Below are 23,759 nucleotides of genomic sequence, written 5' to 3'. Positions count from 1 at the left end.
TTCATTTACTCTTTCAATGTCTTCTCCGTCTATTTGTATTTGTGTTTGACTTTCTCGTCTACTGTTACCAAATATCATTATTTTAGTCTTACTTAGGTTTAAGAACAGTCTGTTTTTGTCAAACCATCTTTTTAATTTAATTTCTTCTGTCATTATTTGTATTAGCTTCTGTGTGTTCTCTCTCTCTCTGTTGTATCATCCGCGAATAATACTAACTTTAAATATTTTGTAACTTGACAAATGTCATTCATTATAAATACTGAACAATTTTGGTCCTAGTATAACACTAGTGAGCAGTAGAGAATATGAAGTGATTTTTGGTCTCGAACATGTTTTGCTTTATTCATTATTGATGAGTTTCTTGCTACTTAATAATAAATTAACTCAATAACTGACCAAAATTGTCCAACGTATCACTATATTTTATTCCACTGGGGTATATATTTACGTGTGTGCACGCAGGAGCTATTTATTTTTTTCATAAATAATAAAATGTAGATATCAACGAACATTTGAAAATATGCATATGTATGCATATTCGAAATAAACCATAACACGGAATATTGCACTATTCCTATGGTGTTTGTCGACATCTACCGGATTTTTTTAGTTACAGCAGCAAGGATGTATTTCAGGCATTGTGTCGGCCACCTTATGTGACGCAGTAAAAGTTGTCGAAGGACCCCCCAAAAAACGGCGGTACGTCATCGGCTTCCATTCTTCTACCGGATTGCACTCTATATCGGTGCAATTGTATCAACTTAAAATCATAGTCATCTCAATTCACACACCGGTAAATATGATACTTTTTGAATCTACTGGTTACGTGCTATCAAACGCATATCGTATGTGTGCAAAATGCAGCAGAGCTCATGTAAGATAGAACAAACGTAGCGGATGCGTCTGACAAGAAGTAGCGCCGCGTATGAATGGGCTCACTCTAAGTAGATGTGTGTACAGGTTTGAAAAGTACCTTTTTTTAAGAGGAAGGTGACTTTTTTTTACCTTAAGCAACTCTTACTCGGAATACATTTTGTAACTTTTATTTTTTGGCGGCACTCGTTGTAATAGTATGTCAAAACGTCAACTTCGCCTGGCTAAGCTAGTAGTTGAGTCCGGATGTAAGGCTAGTGGTGTTGTGCTAGTTTCCAGTTACAAGCTACAGTAACACTGCCAAACAGAATTACGTGCAAACTTCGTTTCCAGTCATATTTTAATCATTGTCAGTGACTTTAAACGTAGCATAAATGTTCATGCAGTGGGTCGTTCTAGCGTGTAGAATGTGAGATATAACAGAGTAATGCATACATTTATATTTACTTTTCAAAATGCTTACAAAAAATTGGGACCCCAAACATTTACTGTGGGACCCCATTTTTTATGACTTGATGGGGTCTCTTGGATCCATACTTGCCAACCTTGAGACCTCAGAATTAGGGAGATATTGAAAAGGCCCGCTGGGGGGTGTATATATATATATTAAAGTTAAAGTACCGATGATGGTCACACACATACATATATATATATATATATATATATATATATATATATATATATATATATGGTAAATGGGTTGTACTTGTATAGCGCTTTTCTACCTTTTTAAAGGAACTCAAAGCGCTTTGACACTATTTCCACATTCACCCATTCACACACACTGATGGCGGGAGCTGCCATGCACGGCGCTAACCAGAACCCATCAGGAGCAAGGGTGAAGTGTCTTGCTCAAGGACACAACGGACGTAACGAGGATGGTAGAAGGTGGGGATTGAACCAGTAACCCTCAGATTGCTGGCACGGCCACTCTCCCAACTTCGCTAAGCCGAAATACTTGAATTTCAGTGAATTACAGCTGTGTATATATATATATATATAGCTGTAATTCACTGAATTTCAAGTATTTATTTTTATTGTATATAAAAAAATAAAATAAATACTTGCATTTCGAAACATTGCTTAAGAATGCTGCTTACATAAAAAAAATAGCGATCTCTGAATCCGGGAACATATCCTTCACGGATTTGTTGTAAACATCCGCAAATGAGAACGGGATGTTGCTTGCAGCTATCAGCATAGCCATCTTTGTCTCGGCATAAGTTACACCCTCGGGTCTCCATTTAACAAGGTGGCCCATAATACTGGGCTGTGACCTGTGTTGCGTTGCCGCAGCCTTGTGCTTCTCTGGCCGTTCATGAGTGACTATATCCGTTCGGCCACCGTTTTCAATGGAGAAGTCTGATCTACAAAATTTTCAGGCAGCATTCCCCTTCGAACTGTCCTGGATGAACTGAAATTTTTTTTTTCCAATCATTTTGGAACTTGCAAGCGTACTTCTTCTTACTCGTCGTCGCCATGTCTCTTCTTCTGCTTCGTCTTCTGTTCTGATTGCCGTGCTTGACTTCGAGGTGTAACCGTTATTATTGTCCGGCCGGAAACGGTGCCCAGTGAAGGATGGTGTAACAATATTGTTGTCCGGGTGGAAATCGTGAGAATGGTGACCCTGGGAGATTTTCGGGAGGGGCACTGGTGTAGCATACCTTGAATTTACTGCGGGGGGCACTACAATGTGTTATGTTTCCTCTGTTGTACTACAATTTGCATTTTTCCTGTATCTCTACAGATTGAGCTGGGCTAAGTGCACTTTTCAACCCCTGGAAAGGCTTGTGGGGAAGCCACCGTGACGACGCAGCCATGTTTTTGTACAACATCACACTACAGCGTGCCACTGGCATCACACATGCCATCCATGGGAACTTTTCAGGTGCGTTCACTGAACACTTGCCTGCTCTTGTTGGCCTTCTACTTGTTACAATGTCATTAGCTTCGTACCTCTGCTAGGGTTAAAGTTAAAGTACCACTGATAGTCAAACACACACTAAGTGTGGTAAAATTACCCTCTGCATTTGACCCATCCCCTTGTTCCACGCCCCGGGAGGGGAGGGGAGTAGTGAGCAGCAGTGGTGGCCGCACTCAGGAATCATTTTGGTGATTTGACCCCCAATTGTGTGTAAAGGTCGGTCGAAAGTGCTATAATAATTTATGGTGAGTAAATAGGACGGGGCGATATGGCTGAAAACTGTATCACAATATAAGTTTTTTTTGTATATTGGTTGATATGATTATTGATATTTTTTATGACCTATGGAAAATATAGACAAGGAGAAAAATATATTAAATGTTAACATTTTATTTTCATCAATCCCCTCAGCTATCAAGGCAGAAAGGAAATGTCAACACAACCATGGAAAACAATATAAACAAAATTAACTGAAATCACAAACACCTAACAATAACCTCTTGAAATTAAGGTGGAAAAGTAAGGATTATGTAAGAAATGCTTAAAGTGTAGAAAAAATAGTGCAAAGGGTGAAAATGTAAACATAGAGAAACCGGAAAAGAAAATGTTTTTGCAGGTCTACTGCCAGGATATTATGTGGTCTGTGTAACATTTAATTTAGGGTGTTCTTATTTAAGTATGAAAATTAATTTGTTATACAGGCCATGTCAGGACCGTGAAAAGGTTTATCCTGACCCGCAAAATGAGTAGTATAAAGTTTGAAAATTAGCTGCAATTTTTTCATTAAAAAAACTGTTGTTCTAAATGTGTCTACTGAATTTCAAAATAGCAGTGTAACACATCACACTGTTTTTAAAGATGACGTGTCAGCTGACTTTAGGTGTCCTCTGGATTGGCTGCCGCTACTTCAATCAGCACAGTTGCAAGCAACTAGGGTCATCCACTGTATGTTAGCATTAAGCTAGCAGCATAAGAGCCAACCTTTATCCTGTATGGTTGAAAGGCTTTTTTGGAAGTATATATCAAACTGTATTATTGAACATGATTTCTACATGTACCGTATTTTCCGCACTATTAGCCGCACCTAAAAACCACAAATTTACTCAAAAGCTGACAGTGCGGCTTTTAACCCGGTGCGCTTTATATATGGATTAATATTACGATTCATTTTCATAAAGTTTCGATCTCGCAACTTCAGTAAACAGCCGCCATCTTTTTTCCCGGTAGAACAGGAAGCGCTTCTTCTTCTACGCAAGCAACCGCCAAGGTAAGCACCCGCCCCCATAGAACAGGAAGCGCTTCTTCTTCTACTGTAAGCAACCACCCGCCCGCGTAGAAGAAGAAAAAGCGCGCGGATATCACCGTACGTTTCATTTCCTTTGTGTGTTTACATCTGTAAAGACCACAAAATGGCTCCTACTAAGCGTCAGGGATCCGGTTCATGAAAAGACGCAATCTCTCCATCCGCACACGGATTACTATTTCACAGCAACTGATATTCCTGTGAACCGCACTGTGGATACAACGGGAGCACGTACGGTGAATATTCGCACCACAGGGAATGAGAAGTCATCCTTCACTGTGGTTCTAGCTTGCCATGCTAATGGCCAGAAACTTCCACCCATGGTGATATTCAAAAGGAAGACCTTGCCAAAAGAGACCTTTCCAGCCGGCGTCATCATAAAAGCTAACTCGAAGGGATGGATGAAGAAAAGATGAGCGAGTGGTTAAGGTAAGTTTAAGTTTACGCGAAGAGGCCGGGTGGCTTTTTTCACGCAGCTCTGTCCATGTTGATATACGTATGTTTGTGATTGCACATTTGCGTACATTTTGGGAGTGAACAGAGTTGTTAGAACGCTGGTTTTTAATATATTATTAAAGTTTGACTGACCTATCTGACTGTTTTTTTGACATTCCTTTAGCGCAGTTAGATGCGGCTTACAACACCGGGCGGCTTATAGGTGGACAAAGTTTTGAAATATGCCGTTCATTGAAGGCGCGGCTTTTAACCCAGGGCGCCTTATGGTGCGGAAAATACGGTATGTACCACTAGTGGTACACATACCACAGTTTGAGAATCCCTGCTTTAATTTAAAGGACTGTTTACATATCGGCTGAACTAAATTCAAGTTTTCAGGAAAGGCAGAATAATGTATGTAAATAAACCAGAGGTGTACAAAGTGTACCCTATGGTACATTGTAGTTATAAAATAAGCTGCAAAAAAGTAATTTGCTCCGATTAAACTGCTGTTTGTTGAAAATATTTTTTCTTTTTAGGCACCAAAATGCAGGAGATTGTTGTTTCCAGGGGAAAGATCCTAGAGTTGCTGAGGCCAGATGCTAACACAGGAAAGGTGCACACTCTCCTCACGGTGGAAGTGTTTGGTGTCGTACGGTCTTTAATGGCCTTCCGACTCACAGGGGGAACAAAAGGTATGTAGCCTTGTGCATCTTCATTTTTTTCCCCACAAATTATAGTGGAGCCTCAATGGTTGAAGGCAATACAATTTAGGGTTTTACCATAACTTCTGAACATTTGTTTCTAAAGTCACTCAAAATATCCAGTGGAAGTAAATCGTCCCAATGCCCATTGTTGCTTTTTAACAGTTTTTTTGTATTTTACTATTCGTTGTGAGTTTGTTTTTTTCTGTAAATGTTGTGGGAATTTGCATCATCATTTCTAATAGTGGAGACGTTTTGAGGCTTATTTTTTCAATAACATTGCATCAGAGGGGGATTTTACTGATTTGTAGTTGTTTTACTGTAAAAGCAGTTAACATGACAAATGTTTTTTACATAAAATTCTTCAACAATGCATGTTTTTTTCCCACATTTTTTCTAGTGGTCCTCACACTATTTACGATGCAGACAAACAAGAACGCCTAGATTCACAAACATTTTCCTTGTTTATGGTATATTTTAAAGTTACTCGCCTTGTTTATTTTGGTACTTGTGGATCAGCATCAGTCATGGTCACTTGTATCATCTGCCCACACCATCGGGGCACGTTTTGTGGTTGAAAAGTGTCGGGCAAGAGATGACTCTGCTTGCGTCCCACCACAGTATTGCACATGGTGCAAAACAATTCACTACCAGTACCAATTTCATACAAAACATTAGGAAACTGACTTGCTGAATTGTTTGTTGACAAAAGTGTTGTCTGTAGCATTCTTATTGAAGTTTGCTAAATGAATGCGATTAATTGCGACTGTATGCCATAGAATGTTTCAGTAAAACAGAATTCGATGTTGTGTGATTCAAGATGGCTGAAGCAATGTTAAGAGTACCGTATTTTTCGGACTATAAGTCGCAGTTTTTTTCATAGTTTGGCCGGGCTCCAGTGCGATTTATATGTTTTTTTCCTTCTTTATTATGCATTTTTGGCAGGTGCGACTTATACTCCGAAAAATACGGTATGTCCACAGCTTTATTATCACCACAACATAAAGTATACCAAAGGTAAAATAAAACAATGACCTTGCACATCTTCATCGAATTGGTAGCAAGAAAGTAAATACGCCTGTGACAGTGCAAGTAAAATTTTCAGTGATTGGAAACAAATTGCACGGATGTTTAAGTGTGGGAATTGGCTGAGTATACATCACTTGACATTGTGAATTCCAGAAGGAATTAATCAATCAAAGTTTACTTATATAGCGAATCACAAATGTCTCAAAGGGCTGCACAAGTCACGACATCCTCGGTTTAGATCCCACATCAATGAATTGAATAGTAGTTAACTTCGTTTTACATTTGTCAAATAGTCTACAGCTCTCTGGCATGTTCACGTCTTACAACTGCTTTATTTAAAATAACTTGTTTGTGTTTGTAGATTACATCGTTGTTGGAAGTGACAGTGGTCGTATCGTTATATTGGAATACCATCCATCCAAAAACATGTTTGAGAAGATCCACCAGGAAACATTCGGGAAAAGTGGCTGTCGCCGCATTGTCCCAGGACAATTTTTGGCAGTGGACCCCAAAGGCAGAGCAGTCATGATAGGTATGTTCAATACATTTATTAAAGTATTTGGTAACTTAAATAATTTGCCTATATTTGTTAGTTATGTCTAACCAAAATAGTCTATTAACATGAAGTGTCTTCCCTTATGTAGGAGCAATAGAGAAGCAGAAGTTGGTTTATATTCTGAACAGAGACGCAGCTGCAAGACTCACAATCTCCTCACCACTGGAAGCCCACAAAGCCAACACATTAGTCTACCATGTTGTGGGAGTGGATGTCGGCTTTGAAAACCCCATGTTTGCTTGCCTTGAAATGGATTACGAGGTACTATCATATAAATTCAGCTTTGAATTTTATTGTAAATAATATGTGATGAGTTTATCATGTCTCTTCTCTGACCTTAATTGAGGAAACATTCAAAACCTCTGATTGAATAATGGCAAAACAAATACGAGGACTGCCTGATTGACATTTTGTTTATTTGTAATATCAAGTTTTTTTATAAAAACCCTTCTTAGGAAGCAGACAATGATCCTACTGGAGAAGCCGCCGCCAACACGCAACAAACGCTCACTTTCTATGAGTTGGACCTTGGCTTGAATCACGTTGTCCGCAAGTACAGCGAGGCTTTGGAAGAACATGGAAACTTTCTGATCACCGGTAAGCAAATTTTCCCAAGTAGTTTGACATTTGTGATTCAAAACATGTTTGCTATCATGTAATTGAACTGGTTGACTAATTTTATTTTGTTTTTTTACATTCATCAGAGTTTAAATGATTGCACATATTTATAATTCATTATGTGATTAAAGACATCTAAAGATCCGCTATCATACTTGAAGGTCACTGGAGAATGATAGAAAATATTGCAATTCCTTAAGTTGTCCTCTTGCGTATCTAGTTCCTGGTGGTTCCGATGGGCCCAGTGGAGTTCTGATCTGTTCTGAAAACTACATCACGTATAAGAACTTTGGGGACCAGCCTGACATTCGCTGTCCTATTCCACGTCGCAGGGTGAGTTATCCCATAGTGTAATGTCTCCTGCATCTGATTATATGAACATTTCATATCATGGTTATCATTACCATGTGTTCAAACAGTAATTCTACTACACACAGTGACATCAAGTTGGATTTGAAAATAAGTGTACCGGCAGACATAATTCCTTTAGGCTCAAGAAATATTATGTTTTCCTGAATGAAGTCTGCACACGCACAGTAACAGGGAATAGTCTACTGCGTGAGAAGGGATGGACGAGCTGTCAAACCGATAAGTATTGCTGAAACATTTTGATGTATTTTCAAGCTCACAAATTAAGACATAAAACACAGACACCTTTGGGCCACAGGCTGTCTGTGTTTGCCTAATGTGTTACGGCTGGCTCTCAACAAAGGGGAAGACGAGACTGTAGGTTCAATGTGCGCAATTGAATAACTTAGTTTCCTATTATTGGCTCTGATTGAAATCTTTTGGTGTTTTCCCTTGATGCCCTCTCGTATCTAGGGACTTATTTCCGGATTTTGAAAACAATAACAAAAACAACAAAATATAATATAATAAAATATTTTTTTGATAGGAAAAAGTATCGATCCAACCACTTTCGTATCAACCAAATAATGATATTGTACTTTATCGTTACTGTTGATATTTGTATCGATCCCCCCCACTTTTGTTTATTTTCAAGAGCTCAAGCGTGCAATTAGCATATCCTTCTACAAGATGTAGTGGAGCATGTTCGATACTTTGGAAAGACATAAGCCGCTAGTTCACTATCTAAGATGCTACCGTATTTTCCGCACTATTAGCCGCACCTAAAAACCACAAATTTTCTCAAAAGCTGACAGTGCGCCTTTTAACCCGGTGCGCTTTATATATGGATAAATATTAAGATTCATTTTCATGAAGTTTCGATCTCGCAACTTCGGAAAACAGCCGCCATCTTTTTTCCCGGTAGAACAGGAAGCGCTTCTTCTTCTACGCAAGCAACCGCCAAGGTAAGCACCCGCCCCCATAGAACAGGAAGCGCTTCTTCTTCTACTGTAAGCAACCACCCGCCCGCGTAGAAGAAGAAAAAGCGCGCGGATATCACCGTACGTTTCATTTCCTTTGTGTGTTTACATCTGTAAAGACCACAAAATGGCTCCTACAAAGCGACAAGGATCCGGTTCATGAAAAGACGCAATCTCTCCATCCGCACACGGATTACTACCGTATTTCACAGCAACTGATATTCCTGTGAACCGCACTGTGGAACGGGAGCACGTACGGTGAATATTCGCACCACAGGGAATGAGAAGTCATCCTTCACTGTGGTTCTAGCTTGCCATGCTAATGAAACTTCCACCCATGGTGATATTCAAAAGGAAGACCTTGCCAAAAGAGACCTTTCCAGCCGGCGTCATCATAAAAGCTAACTCGAAGGGATGGATGAATAAAAGATGAGCGAGTGGTTAAGGTAAGTTTAAGTTTACGCGAAGAGGCCGGGTGGCTTTTTTCACGCAGCTCTGTCCATGTTGATATACGTATGTTTGTGATTGCACATTTGCGTATATTTTGGGAGTGAACAGAGTTGTTAGAACGCTGGTTTTTAATATATTATTAAAGTTTGACTGACCTATCTGACTGTTTTTTTGACATTCCTTTAGCGCAGTTAGATGCGGCTTACAACACCGGGCGGCTTATAGGTGGACAAAGTTTTGAAATATGCCGTTCATTGAAGGCGCGGCTTTTAACCCAGGGCGCCTTATGGTGCGGAAAATACGGTACATTGCTTTGAGCACGTGTTCTTTCACTTGTACACAGCTAGAATGTGTCACCAACATGCAATATCACATTAGAACTATATTATTAAAAGCTTTATTGTCGGCCACATTTATATCACATATTGTCTTTATCGTGCGACCCCAGCTGTAATAAATCAGGGTTTTGAGATTTTTTTAAAAATTTGAAGCTGTAATACTAACCGTCGAGAGTTTTACTTTGGTGGTTACCGTAGTTTAACCTATCACCTATAAATAAATATGTCTGGTCTTTGTCTCTCTTACGCCAATACACTGCAACATGCCCAAGAACCAAATGATATGGCGTTTGGTTTTGACTGTAGAACAAAAGTGCAACATGTAATTTTAGTCCTTATTGACTATATTTCCTATTTTCCTAAGTTGTCTTTGCTTACAAAATTACACATGGCTCTGAGAACATATCCAATATTACAGGGGTCATAATTTAATTTTTTCTACATTTAAAATACTTCCTTGTGTTCTAGACAACATGTAATGGTGTTTTTTTTGTTCAAAGTTTTGTATAAATTATGTTTTACAGACTATCTTCAAACTGCATTTTGACCGTTGTTTTCAGGATGCGCCATTTTGTGGGTGGTCTTATTTACTGCGTCTTATTCTTGTCAGCTTTGTTGTGGTTTTTAGTGCTTCCATATCGAGTCTACTGACAGATATATGTTCGAACTTCACGCTAATTTGTATTAGAAATAGCAACAGCAGAAAGATGCATGTGCATTTATGAGCCAGTCTTCCCCACAACAAGAAAGTAGAGAAAAAGGAGCTTATTGATGACATCGACAGATTGCAATGGTGGACACGCGCAAAGCACTTTAGGTAAATTTCTACCTTATATCTAGTTATACGCTGATGTCACCAATTGGAAAAAGATAACAAGTTGGGCAAATTCCAAATAGCTTGTTCGAAGGAAGTATGAAGGAAGGCAAGATTGTTAACCTCCGAAATACCTCCATGGTTTGATTTAAAATTTCCGGGACTTATGCAGATTCCAAATACACAGAAACAGGTTCTCGTAGGTAAGAAAAGTTATAACAAGTTATAACATCATTCAATGCAACAATTTCCCAAACATTTTTCTTCTATTTTTCTTTCTCTTAGAATGACCTTGATGACCCAGAGCGCGGGATGATATTTGTGTGCTCAGCTACCCACAAGACCAAGTCCATGTTCTTCTTCTTAGCCCAAACAGAGCAAGGAGACATCTTTAAGGTTACCTTAGAAACCGATGAAGAAATGGTGAGCTAAGAAGACAGATTGGATGGTGTCTTTTAAAGAGGGTTTTCTCTGATTTTGTGGTCAATATGTCAAATGTAGTTTGCATTGGAACAAATCATTTTCCACTGCGATACACTGTAGCGTTAATTAAATAAGCATATCAATGTAATGATGAAAATTGAATCCATCCATACATTTTTTACCTTCTACATTTTCTATTTTGTCCGTCTCGGAGTTGTCGGAGGGCTGGAGCCTATCCCATCTGCACTATTGTTCCTAATCCAATATGCAATTATTTGTGGTTAAAATCGTGGTTTCAATGGGACAAAATATATGTGAATAATTGTGATGTATTTGTAGGTCACAGAAATAAGGCTCAAGTATTTTGACACGATCCCTGTGGCTACAGCCATGTGTGTCCTAAAGACTGGCTTCCTGTTTGTGGCTTCAGAATTTGGAAATCAGTAAGTGTCTGTACAACAGTTACTGAAATTAAGTGTGTATTGTATCCATTTTGTCTTCTGAAAATCTTTACTGGCTACTGCTTTCTGATGCCGTACGTCACTTTCTATCAGTTACCTTTACCAGATTGCCCACTTGGGTGATGACGATGATGAGCCTGAGTTTTCCTCTGCAATGCCGCTGGAAGAAGGGGACACATTCTTTTTCCAGCCCCGCCCTCTCAAGAACCTGGTGCTAGTAGATGAACAGGAGAACTTGTCACCCATTATGTCCTGCCAGGTGAGTGTGCATTTTAAAGCAGGCTTTTTCAGCGTGGATTTATCATAAGCCTGGGCTGATAACACATTTTGCTGGATGATATAATGTCTCACAAATTATTGCTGATAAACGATACTATTGTCAGCAAATATTTGAGACCAAATTTGGCACTAATGTAATCATAATATATGATAGCAAAAATAGGAATGATGTGAGTAACCCCTTCAAATGCAATACAATTGTATTTCTCATTAGTATTTTTTACAATTTGTAATCGGAAGGTCAACATTTAATTATCTTAAAAAAGTCAACTTTTAAAGCTCTGTTTGCAACCATGAATTTCAATAAAAAGTTAACATTTTGAAGTGAAGTTTTTTCCCTGTTGGAAAAACTGTCAGGTTGTTTGTTTTTAAAAAAAAAAGGTTTTGTTGCCATCACTTTTTTTTATAAATTTGGGCATACTTGCTTGTTCGTCCATGGTAATGGGCTAATCATGTTTACCGTATTTCCTTGAATTAGCGCCGGGGCGGTAATTAATTTAAAACCTCTTCTCACTCCGGCGCTTACCAAAGGCATGCGGTAAATTTAGGCATGCGCTAATTAATTTAAAACCTCATCTCACTCTGCCGCTTACCAAAGGCATGCGGTAAATTTAGGCATGCGCTTATAAATTTGAGTGTGATGTAAGAATACCATCATGACATCGCTTAATTCCGCAATAAAATTTAAACCACAATGAATCCTCCCGGGAGTTCTCTTTGTTTGGGTCTGAAAAGACAATTAAAATAACATTACCGCCTGTTAGCAGGTTTTCTTAGCTCATGATTTGTTTCTGAAATGTTACTCATACAACTGCATCAAAATGACTCATATTTGACACACACAGCTATATTAATAAAACATTTTTTCAAAATAAAGCGCTTTGAAAGACGCAACTCCAGCAACAAAAAGTCAGCTCTCCACCACTACAAACTAACACAATATTAATAATAAGAATTGCAATTACCTTAAATCCTACTGAATAGCTCTTTATCTTCTTCCCTTTATGCGATTTTAAATTATTGAAATTAGCCTCCTCCATTTTGAAAATGATGCCTTGAAAGGTGAAGTGTCACTCGTGACGTGACAAGTTTGACCCGGCGGTAATTCTAGGCATGCGCTAATTATTTTGCGAAACGAGTTTGACCCGGCGGTAATTCTGACCCGGCGGTAATTCTGACCCGGCGGTGGTAATTCCAGGCATGCGCTAATTATTTTGCGAAACGAGTTTGACCCGGCGGTAATTCTAGGCATGCGCTAATTATTTTGCAAAACGAGTTTGACCTGGCGGTAATTCTGACCCGGCGGTAATTCTAGGCATGCGCTAATTATTTTGCGAAACGAGTTTGACCCGGCGGTAATTTTAGGCATGCGCTAATTATTTTGCGAAACGAGTTTGACCCGGCGGTAATTCTAGACATGCGCATATTATATACCCGGCGGCAATTCAAGGAAATACGGTAGTTTGAATTTGCAACATTCCAACACAGGAACATTTGGTTTTGCGATCATATTTTTTCATCCTAATTTTTGTTACCTTTCGGTGCTTCCTACTAGCGCGTCGTGACTAGCAAGGCTCTTTCAGTGCATCGTGTTTTTGTAAGTTAGCTGCTGACAAGACGGTTTACTGCCTTTTATGTAATTATGCTATTGAACAAATGCGCTCAGGGGCTGAAGGCGAAGCACACATTGAACTAAGGTTTAACTTCATTGAGTGCACGCAGATACACATATTGGCTGTAGGGCTGCAACAACTAATCGATTAAAATCGACTATAAAAATAGTTGCCGATTAATTTAGTCATCGATTCGTTGGATCTATGCTATGCGCAGAGGCAATTTATTTAAATTTAAAAAAAAATTGTATTATTTTTTTTATAAACCTTTATTTATAAACTGCAACATGTACAAACAGCTGAGAAACAATAATCAAAATAAGTATGGTGCCAGTATGCTGTTTTTTCCCCCAATAAAATACTGGAAAGGATAGAAATGTAGTTTGTCTCTTTTATCCGATTATTAATCGATTAATCAAAGTAATAATCGACAGATTAATCGATTATCAAATGAATCGTTAGTTGCAGCCCTAATTGGCTGACTATCTTTTATAAGGCTCTTTTAGGTTTAATGCCTCCACACTTAAGTACTTTGTTACAAAGAAAAAAACAGCGGTAACGCTTTACGTTCTAACAATTCATATGCTTTAACTGTTCCTCGTGTACGGACTGAATTTGGCAAAAGAGCTTTTGGCATTGCTGCCCCTCTGGCATGGAATACACTACAAACAGAACTATCAGATTCGCACAGAATTACAGATCAGATATTTTTAAATATAGCTGGTAATTGATATTATTGGAATTTTTTAGTAGGTTGAGGAAATAAACAATTTTGTTGAGCATTACAACAATTAGATCCTAGTATGTTAAAGGCAGTACTTCCCTACTATATGAGCGTAAGAATTAGAAAGGTGATGTATTAGTGTCTCATAAAGGCCAACCATTGAAGTTACGGTATGTCATTTATGGAATTTCTGTTGAAATGTGTTCCATTTTCTTGTTTGTATCCACTCTTTTGTTTCCCTGTTAGATTGCTGATTTGGCTAATGAGGATACACCACAGCTTTACGTGGCCTGTGGACGAGGACCAAAGTCTACATTAAGGGTTCTTAGACACGGATTGGAGGTAAATTCATCAAGACACAAGGATATACCACACACCAAAAAGATTACAATAACAATTTATTTAAACACAGGTTTTACTAAATCTTTTTTATTATTACTTTTAAATAATTTGTGAATGTTCACTGCCAAATAGACATTTTTAGTTCCCAATGTGACTGGCGTATTTGAGAAAAACATTTTAGTTAAGAACACTGTCATCCTGAGTAGTCTTGGGTTCAATCCCGGGCTCGGGATCTTTCTGTGTGGAGTTTGCATGTTCTCCCCGTGACTGCGTGGGTTCCCTCCGGGTAATCCGGCTTCCTCCCACTTCCAAAGACATGCACCTGGGGATAAGTTGATTGGCAACACTAAATTGGCCCTAGTGTGTGGATGTGAGTGTGTGAATGTTGTCTGTCTATCTGTGTTGGCCCTGTGATGAGGTGGCGACTTGTCCAGGGTGTACCCCGCCTTCCGCCCGATTGTAGCTGAGATAGGCTCCAGCGCCCCCCGCGACCCCAAAGGGAATAAGCGGTAGAAAATGGATGGATGGATGGATGGACACTGTCATCCATTGATGTGAAAAACATGTCACTCAGTACATTGATTATGATTATTTTTTCTTACCAAGTGTACTTTTTTAGAAAGCATTCTAATCGTGGTGTCCCAATTCGTCCGAGTGGTCCGATATCAGCATAAAAAAATAACGGATATGTGCTTGCATGTAAAGTTTTCGATACAAGCAGTCCTGCAGCGTGTTTACTTGTGCATAACAGTACCGCCAGTTAACACCTAAATGTCCTCAATTTAGCACACAAGGTTGGCTTTTTGTTGTATTTTAGTCAAGTGGGTGCTAATCGCAAACAGCAAGGTAGCGCTCCTGAATGTAAACAAATGCTATGGGTAGATCTACACAGACATCAACTGTGACGATACCAAGTACAAGAGCCGTATACAGTCGATACTTCAATGACTACATCAATATTTTGTATTATCTCAAAATAATGTAATTTTTTATTGTTTATGAACTACGTCCCTGGACACAGGATAACTTTAAGTATGACCAATGTATGACCCTGTAACTGCTTGGTATTAGATTGATACCAGAATTTGTAGTATCACCCAAAACTGGGTATTGGATTGATACCAGAATTTGTAGTATCACCCAAAACGTATGTTAAAGTTAAAGTACCAATGATTGTCACGCACACACACTAGGTGTGATTAAATTTGTTTTCTGCATTTGACCCATCCCCCTGTTCACCCCCTGGGAGGCGAGGGGAGCAGTGGGCAGCAGCAGGTGGCCGCGCCCGGGAATCATTTTTGGTGATTTAACACCCAATTACAACCGTTGATGCTGAGTGCCAAGCAGGGAGGTAATGGGTCCCATTTTTATAGTCTTTGGTATGACTCGGCCGGGGTTTTAACTCACAACCTACCGACCTTAGGGCGGACACTCTAACCACTAGGCCACTGAGTAGTGGATTTTGATCGGTTGAGAGGATACTTGACTTTTCTTTTGGCTATTAAATCTGCTGCATAAGCAGTTTTGATAATATCCATGTACCGTATGATATAATGTTCTTGAAAATGTTTTCAACAGGTTTCTGAGATGGCCGTGTCGGAACTGCCTGGTAACCCCAATGCTGTGTGGACAGTACGCAGACATATTGAAGGTACCTTACCTTAACCCCTAGGTGTCAAAGTCAAGCCCGGATCTAGAATTAATTATCTATGGCCAACGGGATGATATTTGATTAGTATTAGAACCGGCCCGCAGGCCACAGCCGCCTGCTGCTGTTTTGCAGGCACCAATATTCCCCACAATGCAATGGTAGCCCGAGAAATCACTGCAGCGCCGCAAGTGGGCCTCGGCTTCATTATTCCTCACCATACAGGGCAGATGTCAACTTTTAGCAACCCCCCTCCCCAATAATGGCTAAACGGAAGGTGGACGGTGAGAACAAGGGGTATCAAGCCAGGTGGGAATTAGAGTACATGTTCACGGAGGTAAAAGGCAAACCTGTGTGTGTGGAGAAAGTGTGGCTGTAATGAAAAAATATAATCTAAGAATGCACTATGGAATGTCTAAGAAACACAGACAAGAATATGGACACGGAACAAAGGCTACAGAAGGTGGAAAAATTAAAATGAGGTCTTAAGTCCCGGCAGGCTCTGTTCACAAAGCTATGGTGTCGTTTTGATAACTGACACAATGTTTAATTATAATTGTAATATTTGAATGATGATAAATGAATGCGTTGTGGCAGTATGCGGATTTCACCAATGCCGCAGTTTGTGGAAACAATTTGGTTGCTTTCCCAAACATTTTTAATAAACTGCCAATGTTTGAATGCTAAACAGGAAGTGCTTAAAGTTTAATGGCTTGGTAAAACACTGAGACAAAGTCTAAGTTCATTGTGTTCTTCATGGTGTTTTTGAAACTGCACCAATTTTTCCCTCAAGAGTTTTCAATTTATGTCAAGTGTTTGCCAAGAGGATTATTTGTAATATGTACATTTGCAGAATGTACTTGTTCTATTTTTGCTCAAAGTGAGACAAAGAAAATAATCTGAAGTTGTCTTTATTTTTAAGTTATTATGCCATGATTATCTCAGCTGGGACAAGCGCTAGAAAATGGATGGATGGATGGATGGATATGCCATGATTAGAATAGATTTTCCTTCATGCAGCCCTTGAGCTAAAATTAGTTTGACACCTCTGCCTTAACCCTCCATCCATCCATCCATCCATTTTCTACCGCTTAATCCCTTCGGGGTCGCGGGGGGCGCTGGAGCCTATCTCAGCTACAATCGGGCGGAAGGCGGTTTTACACCCTGGACAAGTCGCCACCTCATCGCAGGGCCAACACAGATAGACAGACAACATTCACACTCACATTCACACACTAGGGCCAATTTAGTGTTGCCAATCAACCTATCCCCAGGTGCATGTCTTTGGAGGTGGGAGGAAGCCGGAGTACCCGGAGGGAACCCACGCAGTCACGGGGAGAACATGCAAACTCCACACAGAAAGATCCTGAGCCCGGGATTGAACCCAGGACTGTTTAGGACCTTCGTATTGTGAGGCAGACGCACTAACCCCTCTTCCACCGTGCTGCCTTAACCCATACACTATAATAACAATGCTGGCAGGATGTTCCATAGACTGGTGGAAAAGATCAACAATTTTATGGTTTAAGTTTACAGATTAATATCAAGAAGTCTAAATAAGGAGGGCCTGACGGGTTTTAGCCTCATATCTTTAGTTTGTCCTTTTTTTTGCATTTTTCGGGTGATCGTTTCCATGACAGACAACTTACTGGCTCTTGCCTCCTGCAATAATTTCCCGCCTTCATAAAAATGCTTGACACAATTTATTTTCCTGCTTTTTCTTTTCATGTAATTTGGCCAACAGGTTATTTACAGATATTGTCTCATTTGGCTTCCAACTATAATTGTTTCTTGCTTAAAGCACCCACACTGTGCATCATTATTTTTGATGTACAACAAAAGTGAAGGAAACCAAGCCCTTGAAAATGTACATGCATCCATTTTAGCCCTTTTGGGCTACTTTTGATGCAGTACAGCACTGAAAACTTATGTGCACCATATGTTTAGACAGAAGTGGTCAAACCACACAAATCGAGCACAGATCAAAACAAAAGAAAACAACCGTTCTAAATATTAATTGAACCATTGGAGTTCATTCCTGCCTTTAAAATACATCAAAGGTTAGTAGTTTTTGTAACATTCGTTATGTGACACAGGGAAAACAAACACATTGCTACATTTTAGCAAAGTAGTTCAAGTAGATTGCAAAATCTGTGATTCCCTGATGAAAGATTTAAATGTGAGCGATGTTAACATAATTTCTAGATAGTTATCATTTTATGCTTTATCATTTTTGTTTGCTTGACCAAATCATTTTCACTGGCACTCCCATTTTTCCTAGATAACGTGGTGGCAGAACTTAAGATGCAATATGAGACAGGCATGTTGAAATAATCATTTATCTGCTTTCGGCAAACATAAAGTTCACTATATCTTAAGATATAGTTTGGAGAAATATGACTGGAAAATTACATTTTTGTAGCCTTTTACGCAGTGATGCTGCAAATTTGTAAATAAAAATAAACAAGAGATACTGTACCGGTACTTTCATTTCATTGCATTTCACACAGAACCAAGTGAATCAAAATATCCCTGTAACTTTCCATGCATTCACACAGCAACACAATGTCCTGCCAGCAGGTGAGGCTATTAAAATACTGTCAGAAAGCAACAACTGCTTTCAGCACAACAGGGTGAGAAAAGCGAGTCTCGGGTGTTGAACTTAACCTTTGGCATTGCTGAAGACACCATTCCTCTCTGTTACTACTTATGTTACATCCAAGGCTAGAAAATATGCTTTGTACCCCCATTCTGTGTGTTAAACATATTTAATTAAGTTTTTGTCTTTTGTATTTAGTAATAATTGTAAAGTCTATCTTCAGGACAAATATTAGCTTTATATTAGTATAATCACTGCTATTTTCTTTACTTCACTTAGATGAATTTGACGCCTACATCATTGTGTCTTTCGTCAACGCTACACTGGTTCTTTCCATTGGGGAGACCGTAGAGGAGGTGACGGATTCGGGCTTCTTGGGAACAACGCCCACTCTCTCCTGCTCACTGCTGGGTGAAGATGCCCTGGTTCAGGTGTGTGATTTGACCTTTACAAATGATCACTGTTTTTGCAGGATGACCCCCATCATGTTCCATCTGAGGCAGTTGAAAGCTACTAAAGTTGAATTGACGGTGGTTAGAAGACCCCCCACAGTTCAAGAACGGTTAGACATGTTAGTAAATTGGCATACTTTGTTCAGGTGTACCCAGATGGTATCCGGCATATCAGAGCAGACAAGCGTGTAAACGAGTGGAAGACCCCTGGCAAGAAGACCATTGTCCGCTGTGCTGTGAACCAGCGTCAGGTGGTTATTGCACTCACAGGCGGAGAGCTGGTCTACTTTGAGATGGACCCGGTAAGAGCAAATATTCATCATCATTGTCACCAGTTTGTAATGTAGGAACATATTAAGTGTCCAAATTATTTATTTTAAGAAAATTATAATAGCTATTCTCATTCCTTCTCTTCAGTCAGGCCAGCTGAATGAGTATACAGAACGGAAGGAAATGTCTGCAGATGTGGTCTGCATGAGTTTGGCAAACGTCCCCCCAGGTGAACAGCGCTCTCGATTTCTGGCTGTTGGATTGGTTGACAACACTGTTCGAATCATATCTTTGGACCCTTCGGTATGAATAACCATACTTTTTATTCCCTAAACCCCTTCATGATGCTATTTTTATTGCCTACTTAACCATTTATGATCACGTTATTTAGTCTTTTGACACTTTGTCATGCATCAGTATTGAAATGTATTTTATTTCATAAGGAATATGTGTACATATACACCGTTTCAAGTTCCTGGTGCTGGCAACATCAATGAGAGAGCTTCTTAGTAAAGTTAATAAAAATATTATTTTGATGATCCACTTGATGTTGTTTTTTTTAAACTATGTTCAAAGCAGGAGCCATGGCAGACTTTGAGTCTCTGCTGCAAACATGAGACTAATTGTTATATCATTGGTCAGATGTGTGTTTAGATAATGGAATGTTGTGAGTTTGTGAAGCCCTTTGAGGCATTTGTGATTAAGGGATTATACAAATAAAATGTATAGTCTTCTGAAATTAAGTAAGAATTGATGATATATTGGTGCAGATATTTAATGTAATTTTAAAACTGGCGTAGGCGTTAATGCATTAAGTGCTACCAAGTGTAGACAACACTTAGGACCAAACTCATTCTCAAATTGATTTTTTAACATAATTGCAATCTCTCTTTCAGGATTGCTTGCAGCCACTGAGTATGCAGGCCCTGCCGGCCCAGCCAGAGAGTCTTTGTATTGTTGAAATGGGAGGGGTTGAGAAACAGGATGAGATTGGAGAAAAAGGAACCATCGGCTTCCTCTACCTCAACATCGGGCTTCAGGTAATAAACAATTTAATTCAAACAAATGTATTAATCCTTCAAGCGGCAATTCATTTTGAGCAGCAGGTGTTCATGGTTCGTATAGCCTACACATGGCCCACAGTAAATGGTCAATAAATACATAGACCAGTGATTCTGAAACTGTGGTATACAACGGCTCCATCTAATCAATCAATCAATCAATTCCTTTGTCATTGTCATAATAACATTTAAGTCATACATGTCAACGAGATTTTGTTTGAGCTTTGTCTAGCGGCATAGAAACTGCGTTGAAGTGCAGGTTGACTATAGTTTACAGTTTACCATTGTCAAGAAGATTGCAAATATAGGGGTGTGGGGGTGGGAACAGTCAGATGTCTGATGGGTGTTACGTTGATGTTGCAGCAATGCAATGTCCAGAGCACAATTTTTGAGGTGGTGAAGAGTGAGGTAATAAGATGGTCCGGGGCAGCAAAGGGGCAGGCTGTTCATTTAGCAGTCTCACAGCCTGGGGATACAGACTGTGAGACATTCTGGTGGTCCTGGCGCGAATCAATCTATACCTCCTTCCAAAGGGTAGCAGGTTGAAGAGGCCATGTGCTGGGTGGTATCTGTCCTTCAGGATGTTATGTACTCGCTTAAGGCAGCGAGTTGTGTACATGGCACTCATCTCTGGGAGTATCGTCCTTGTAATTTTCCCCGCTGCTTTAACCACTCGCTGGAGGGCCTTTTGGTTCGCTTTAGTGCAGCTATCAAACCACACTAAAGAGCCGTAAGTTAGGACACTGCTGATGGCACAGTTGTAAAAGTTTACCATTGATTTCTGCGGAATGTTTGCGAATTTTAGTTTCCTTTAAAAAAAAAAAAAGACTTTGTTGGGCCTTTCAGACTGTTATGTTCACCCCTAAATTTGTACGCCAAAGAATCACTCAAAGTACAGTGTTTTATTTTCCTATATTCAGTGTTACTGTAATGTTACATTGGCCAAAAACCTCTGCCTCGGTTTTAATGAATACTTAGGCCTACTGTGATACTGTATTTTAATGTTGGTCATTATGGTGGTACTTGGAGAGACGTTTTTTCTGAGGTGGTACTTGGTGAAAAAAGTTTGAGATCCACTGACAGAAGACAATACAACAATGTCAGACAACAACATGGAGCTTAGAATGAATGATAATAGTTTGTGACAGCCTACTGTAAAAGTAGATATAAACTGCAACTACATTGCTTTAAGAATTAAAAAATAAATAGATATGGGAGATTTTCTGGTTACAGGAGGAGCTTAAGTCTCTTAGTTTTACTCCGGTAATCTTGGAGCAGGACTCAACAATACTAGTCAAAAGTTTCTGTCTTTGACTAAAACACTGTGAAACCAACAAAGGAGAAACACATAAGGCTCTCAATAAATGCTTGATAAAAATGATGGAGCATAACAGGTCTGACAGAGAAATAATTTAGTTTTCTGAGAATATGAATTCCTCACTTCGCTATAAAATCTGTTCATATCAAATTTGAGATGGTCGTTCAAAAAAGGTCCCCAAGTACTTGTATGATGAATCCATGTCAACTTTTTTGTTATGTATGATGCACTCAGTGGGGATTCCCTTCGTACTGTTAATATTAATATTGGTGCCATACAACCTTTCTCTAAGAAAACATTTTCCATGCTTCTGTTTTCGGCGATAAACGTTCCTTCAGAGTTACTCAAGAGGTATTTAAAAAGGGCGGAAGAGTGCAAGATTTTACGAAACTATGACGAGAAAAGCAGCTCACAATCCAGTCCAAGGGAGCAGAGTCGATCAATGCATGAGTTTGCAGTGATCACTTGGTTAAAGGTTTGTTTGATATACTTTTAATGTTTAGTTTTTCCCATTTATGTATTATTCATGATATCATTTGTATTTCTTAAACACGTTTGTTTCGAGTATGTTTCAAAAAAGCACTAACTCGGCGTCTAAATAAAAGAAAGCAAATGTGAGCAACGGCAGCCATAATAAATGAAGTTTTCAGCAAATACACAATGTTGACGTTGTCTTATATTTTGATGGACAGGGAAAAACACGCTACTAAACGGCGTGTGCAACAGCAACAAACATGGCAGTAGACACAAACTTAAATCATGAAGTGCAACCTTACCCGAGCAAAAACGATGCATATTTATTCGGGTGAGCTTTGATACCAATTGCCTTTCCCAGCCATTGTCCTTAACCCAGCCATCTTTTTTGTCGTGTAGAATGGCGTCTGCAGCACAATTGTTTGGTATGTCTGAATACGAGACCAACATATAATCCTTGGTATCACTCGACAAATCTTTTTTTTCATAAATTATAGGAAGCTATTCCATTCCATGGATAGATTTATTTGCTCATATCTGCTTTTTGCAGGAATATTTAAGCCTCTTTTGTATGCAGATAGTTTGCGCGCAACTAGCTGTACAACAGCCATTTTGGCTTGGTTGACCACCACTTGTTTTCACTTCCGGGGAGAAGTCACGTGACGGAATACAACAATTTTCTCAAACATGAGTCCTTTGCATCAATTTTGTCTTGTTTGTATTCGGGAATGATCATGGATTTTGGGTCATGTCATTGAACAGTCTCTTGTTTTTGTTTTCTATGTCAGAATGGTGTGCTGCTGAGGACTGTGCTGGACCCAGTAACTGGCGATCTATCAGATACCAGAACTCGTTACTTGGGGTCAAGACCTGTCAAGCTTTTCAGAGTCAAGATGCAGGGCCAGGACGCTGTACGTTGTTCCAAATGTCCATAATATTTTTGTATTTGCAAAGTTTTTTTCAATATGAATGATCAGTCAAAGCTGCCAAATTTAGGCTCTAAATCTCTTCCCTCAATTAGGTTTTGGCAATGTCCAGCCGCTCATGGCTTAGCTACTCGTATCAATCTCGTTTCCATCTGACGCCACTGTCATACGAGACCCTCGAGTATGCCTCTGGCTTCGCCTCTGAGCAATGCCCAGAAGGTATTGTGGCCATCTCCACCAACACACTCAGGTAGAGTATGGATGTTTACATATTCCATTGAATTATTTGCTTTCAACCATTCGTTTGATTTATATGTCTGTCGCTCAGAGCCTTGTATTCCTCAAGTGTAGAAGGCTTTGTGTCTGTCTGACCATCCCTTTGATCTCCATCATGTCCTTTGTCTTATAGAATCTTGGCTTTGGAGAAACTAGGCGCTGTCTTCAACCAGGTGGCCTTTCCCTTGCAGTACACTCCCAGGAAGTTTGTGATCCATCCAGAGACCAGCCACCTCATTCTGATCGAGACTGACCATAATGCCTACACAGAAGCGACCAAAGCTCAAAGGAAACAGCAGATGGCTGAGGTATGAAGGATCATTTTCAGTAAGGTATATGGAGCAAAGAAAGTAATTATAGTTAACCCTTGGAGAAATAATTAAAATGTTTGTGTGGGAGTAGAGCAGGGATTGCGACAGGTTTGGTTAGGTCTGTAGACTGTCATTCCATCTCATATATGTTGCAGCTGTTGCAGGCTAAAAATAATTTTGATAATGAAAATGCAGACCGCATTTACCTCG

The 23,759-nt window shown here is 39.5% G+C and overlaps 1 protein-coding gene across 2 annotated transcripts in view; it reads left to right on the top strand.

Moving 5' to 3' along the window:
* The first annotated feature begins 645 nt into the window (after positions 1-645).
* Positions 646-23,759, top strand: part of sf3b3 (splicing factor 3b, subunit 3) — a 34,053-nt gene continuing 10,939 nt past the window's right edge. Inside the window, exons 1-19 of one of the 2 annotated variants that reach the window (XM_061970263.1) lie at positions 646-699; positions 2,621-2,761; positions 5,075-5,230; positions 6,630-6,800; positions 6,913-7,085; positions 7,280-7,421; positions 7,663-7,775; positions 10,658-10,795; positions 11,135-11,238; positions 11,350-11,515; positions 14,119-14,214; positions 15,793-15,865; positions 18,741-18,892; positions 19,060-19,215; positions 19,331-19,486; positions 20,080-20,223; positions 22,825-22,947; positions 23,058-23,212; positions 23,372-23,546. In XM_061970263.1, the coding sequence (XP_061826247.1) occupies positions 2,692-2,761; positions 5,075-5,230; positions 6,630-6,800; positions 6,913-7,085; positions 7,280-7,421; positions 7,663-7,775; positions 10,658-10,795; positions 11,135-11,238; positions 11,350-11,515; positions 14,119-14,214; positions 15,793-15,865; positions 18,741-18,892; positions 19,060-19,215; positions 19,331-19,486; positions 20,080-20,223; positions 22,825-22,947; positions 23,058-23,212; positions 23,372-23,546 (2,463 nt within the window). In that variant the 5' untranslated portion in view covers positions 646-699; positions 2,621-2,691. Of the gene's footprint in view, positions 794-2,620; positions 2,762-5,074; positions 5,231-6,629; positions 6,801-6,912; positions 7,086-7,279; positions 7,422-7,662; positions 7,776-10,657; positions 10,796-11,134; positions 11,239-11,349; positions 11,516-14,118; positions 14,215-15,792; positions 15,866-18,740; positions 18,893-19,059; positions 19,216-19,330; positions 19,487-20,079; positions 20,224-22,824; positions 22,948-23,057; positions 23,213-23,371; positions 23,547-23,759 lie in introns of both variants that reach the window. The other variant, XM_061970262.1, reaches the window with a different exon arrangement.

This window comes from Nerophis lumbriciformis, linkage group LG10 (genome assembly GCF_033978685.3).
Source record: "Nerophis lumbriciformis linkage group LG10, RoL_Nlum_v2.1, whole genome shotgun sequence".
Lineage (NCBI taxonomy): Eukaryota > Metazoa > Chordata > Actinopteri > Syngnathiformes > Syngnathidae > Nerophis > Nerophis lumbriciformis.
This window is presented reverse-complemented; position numbering and strand designations above follow the sequence as displayed.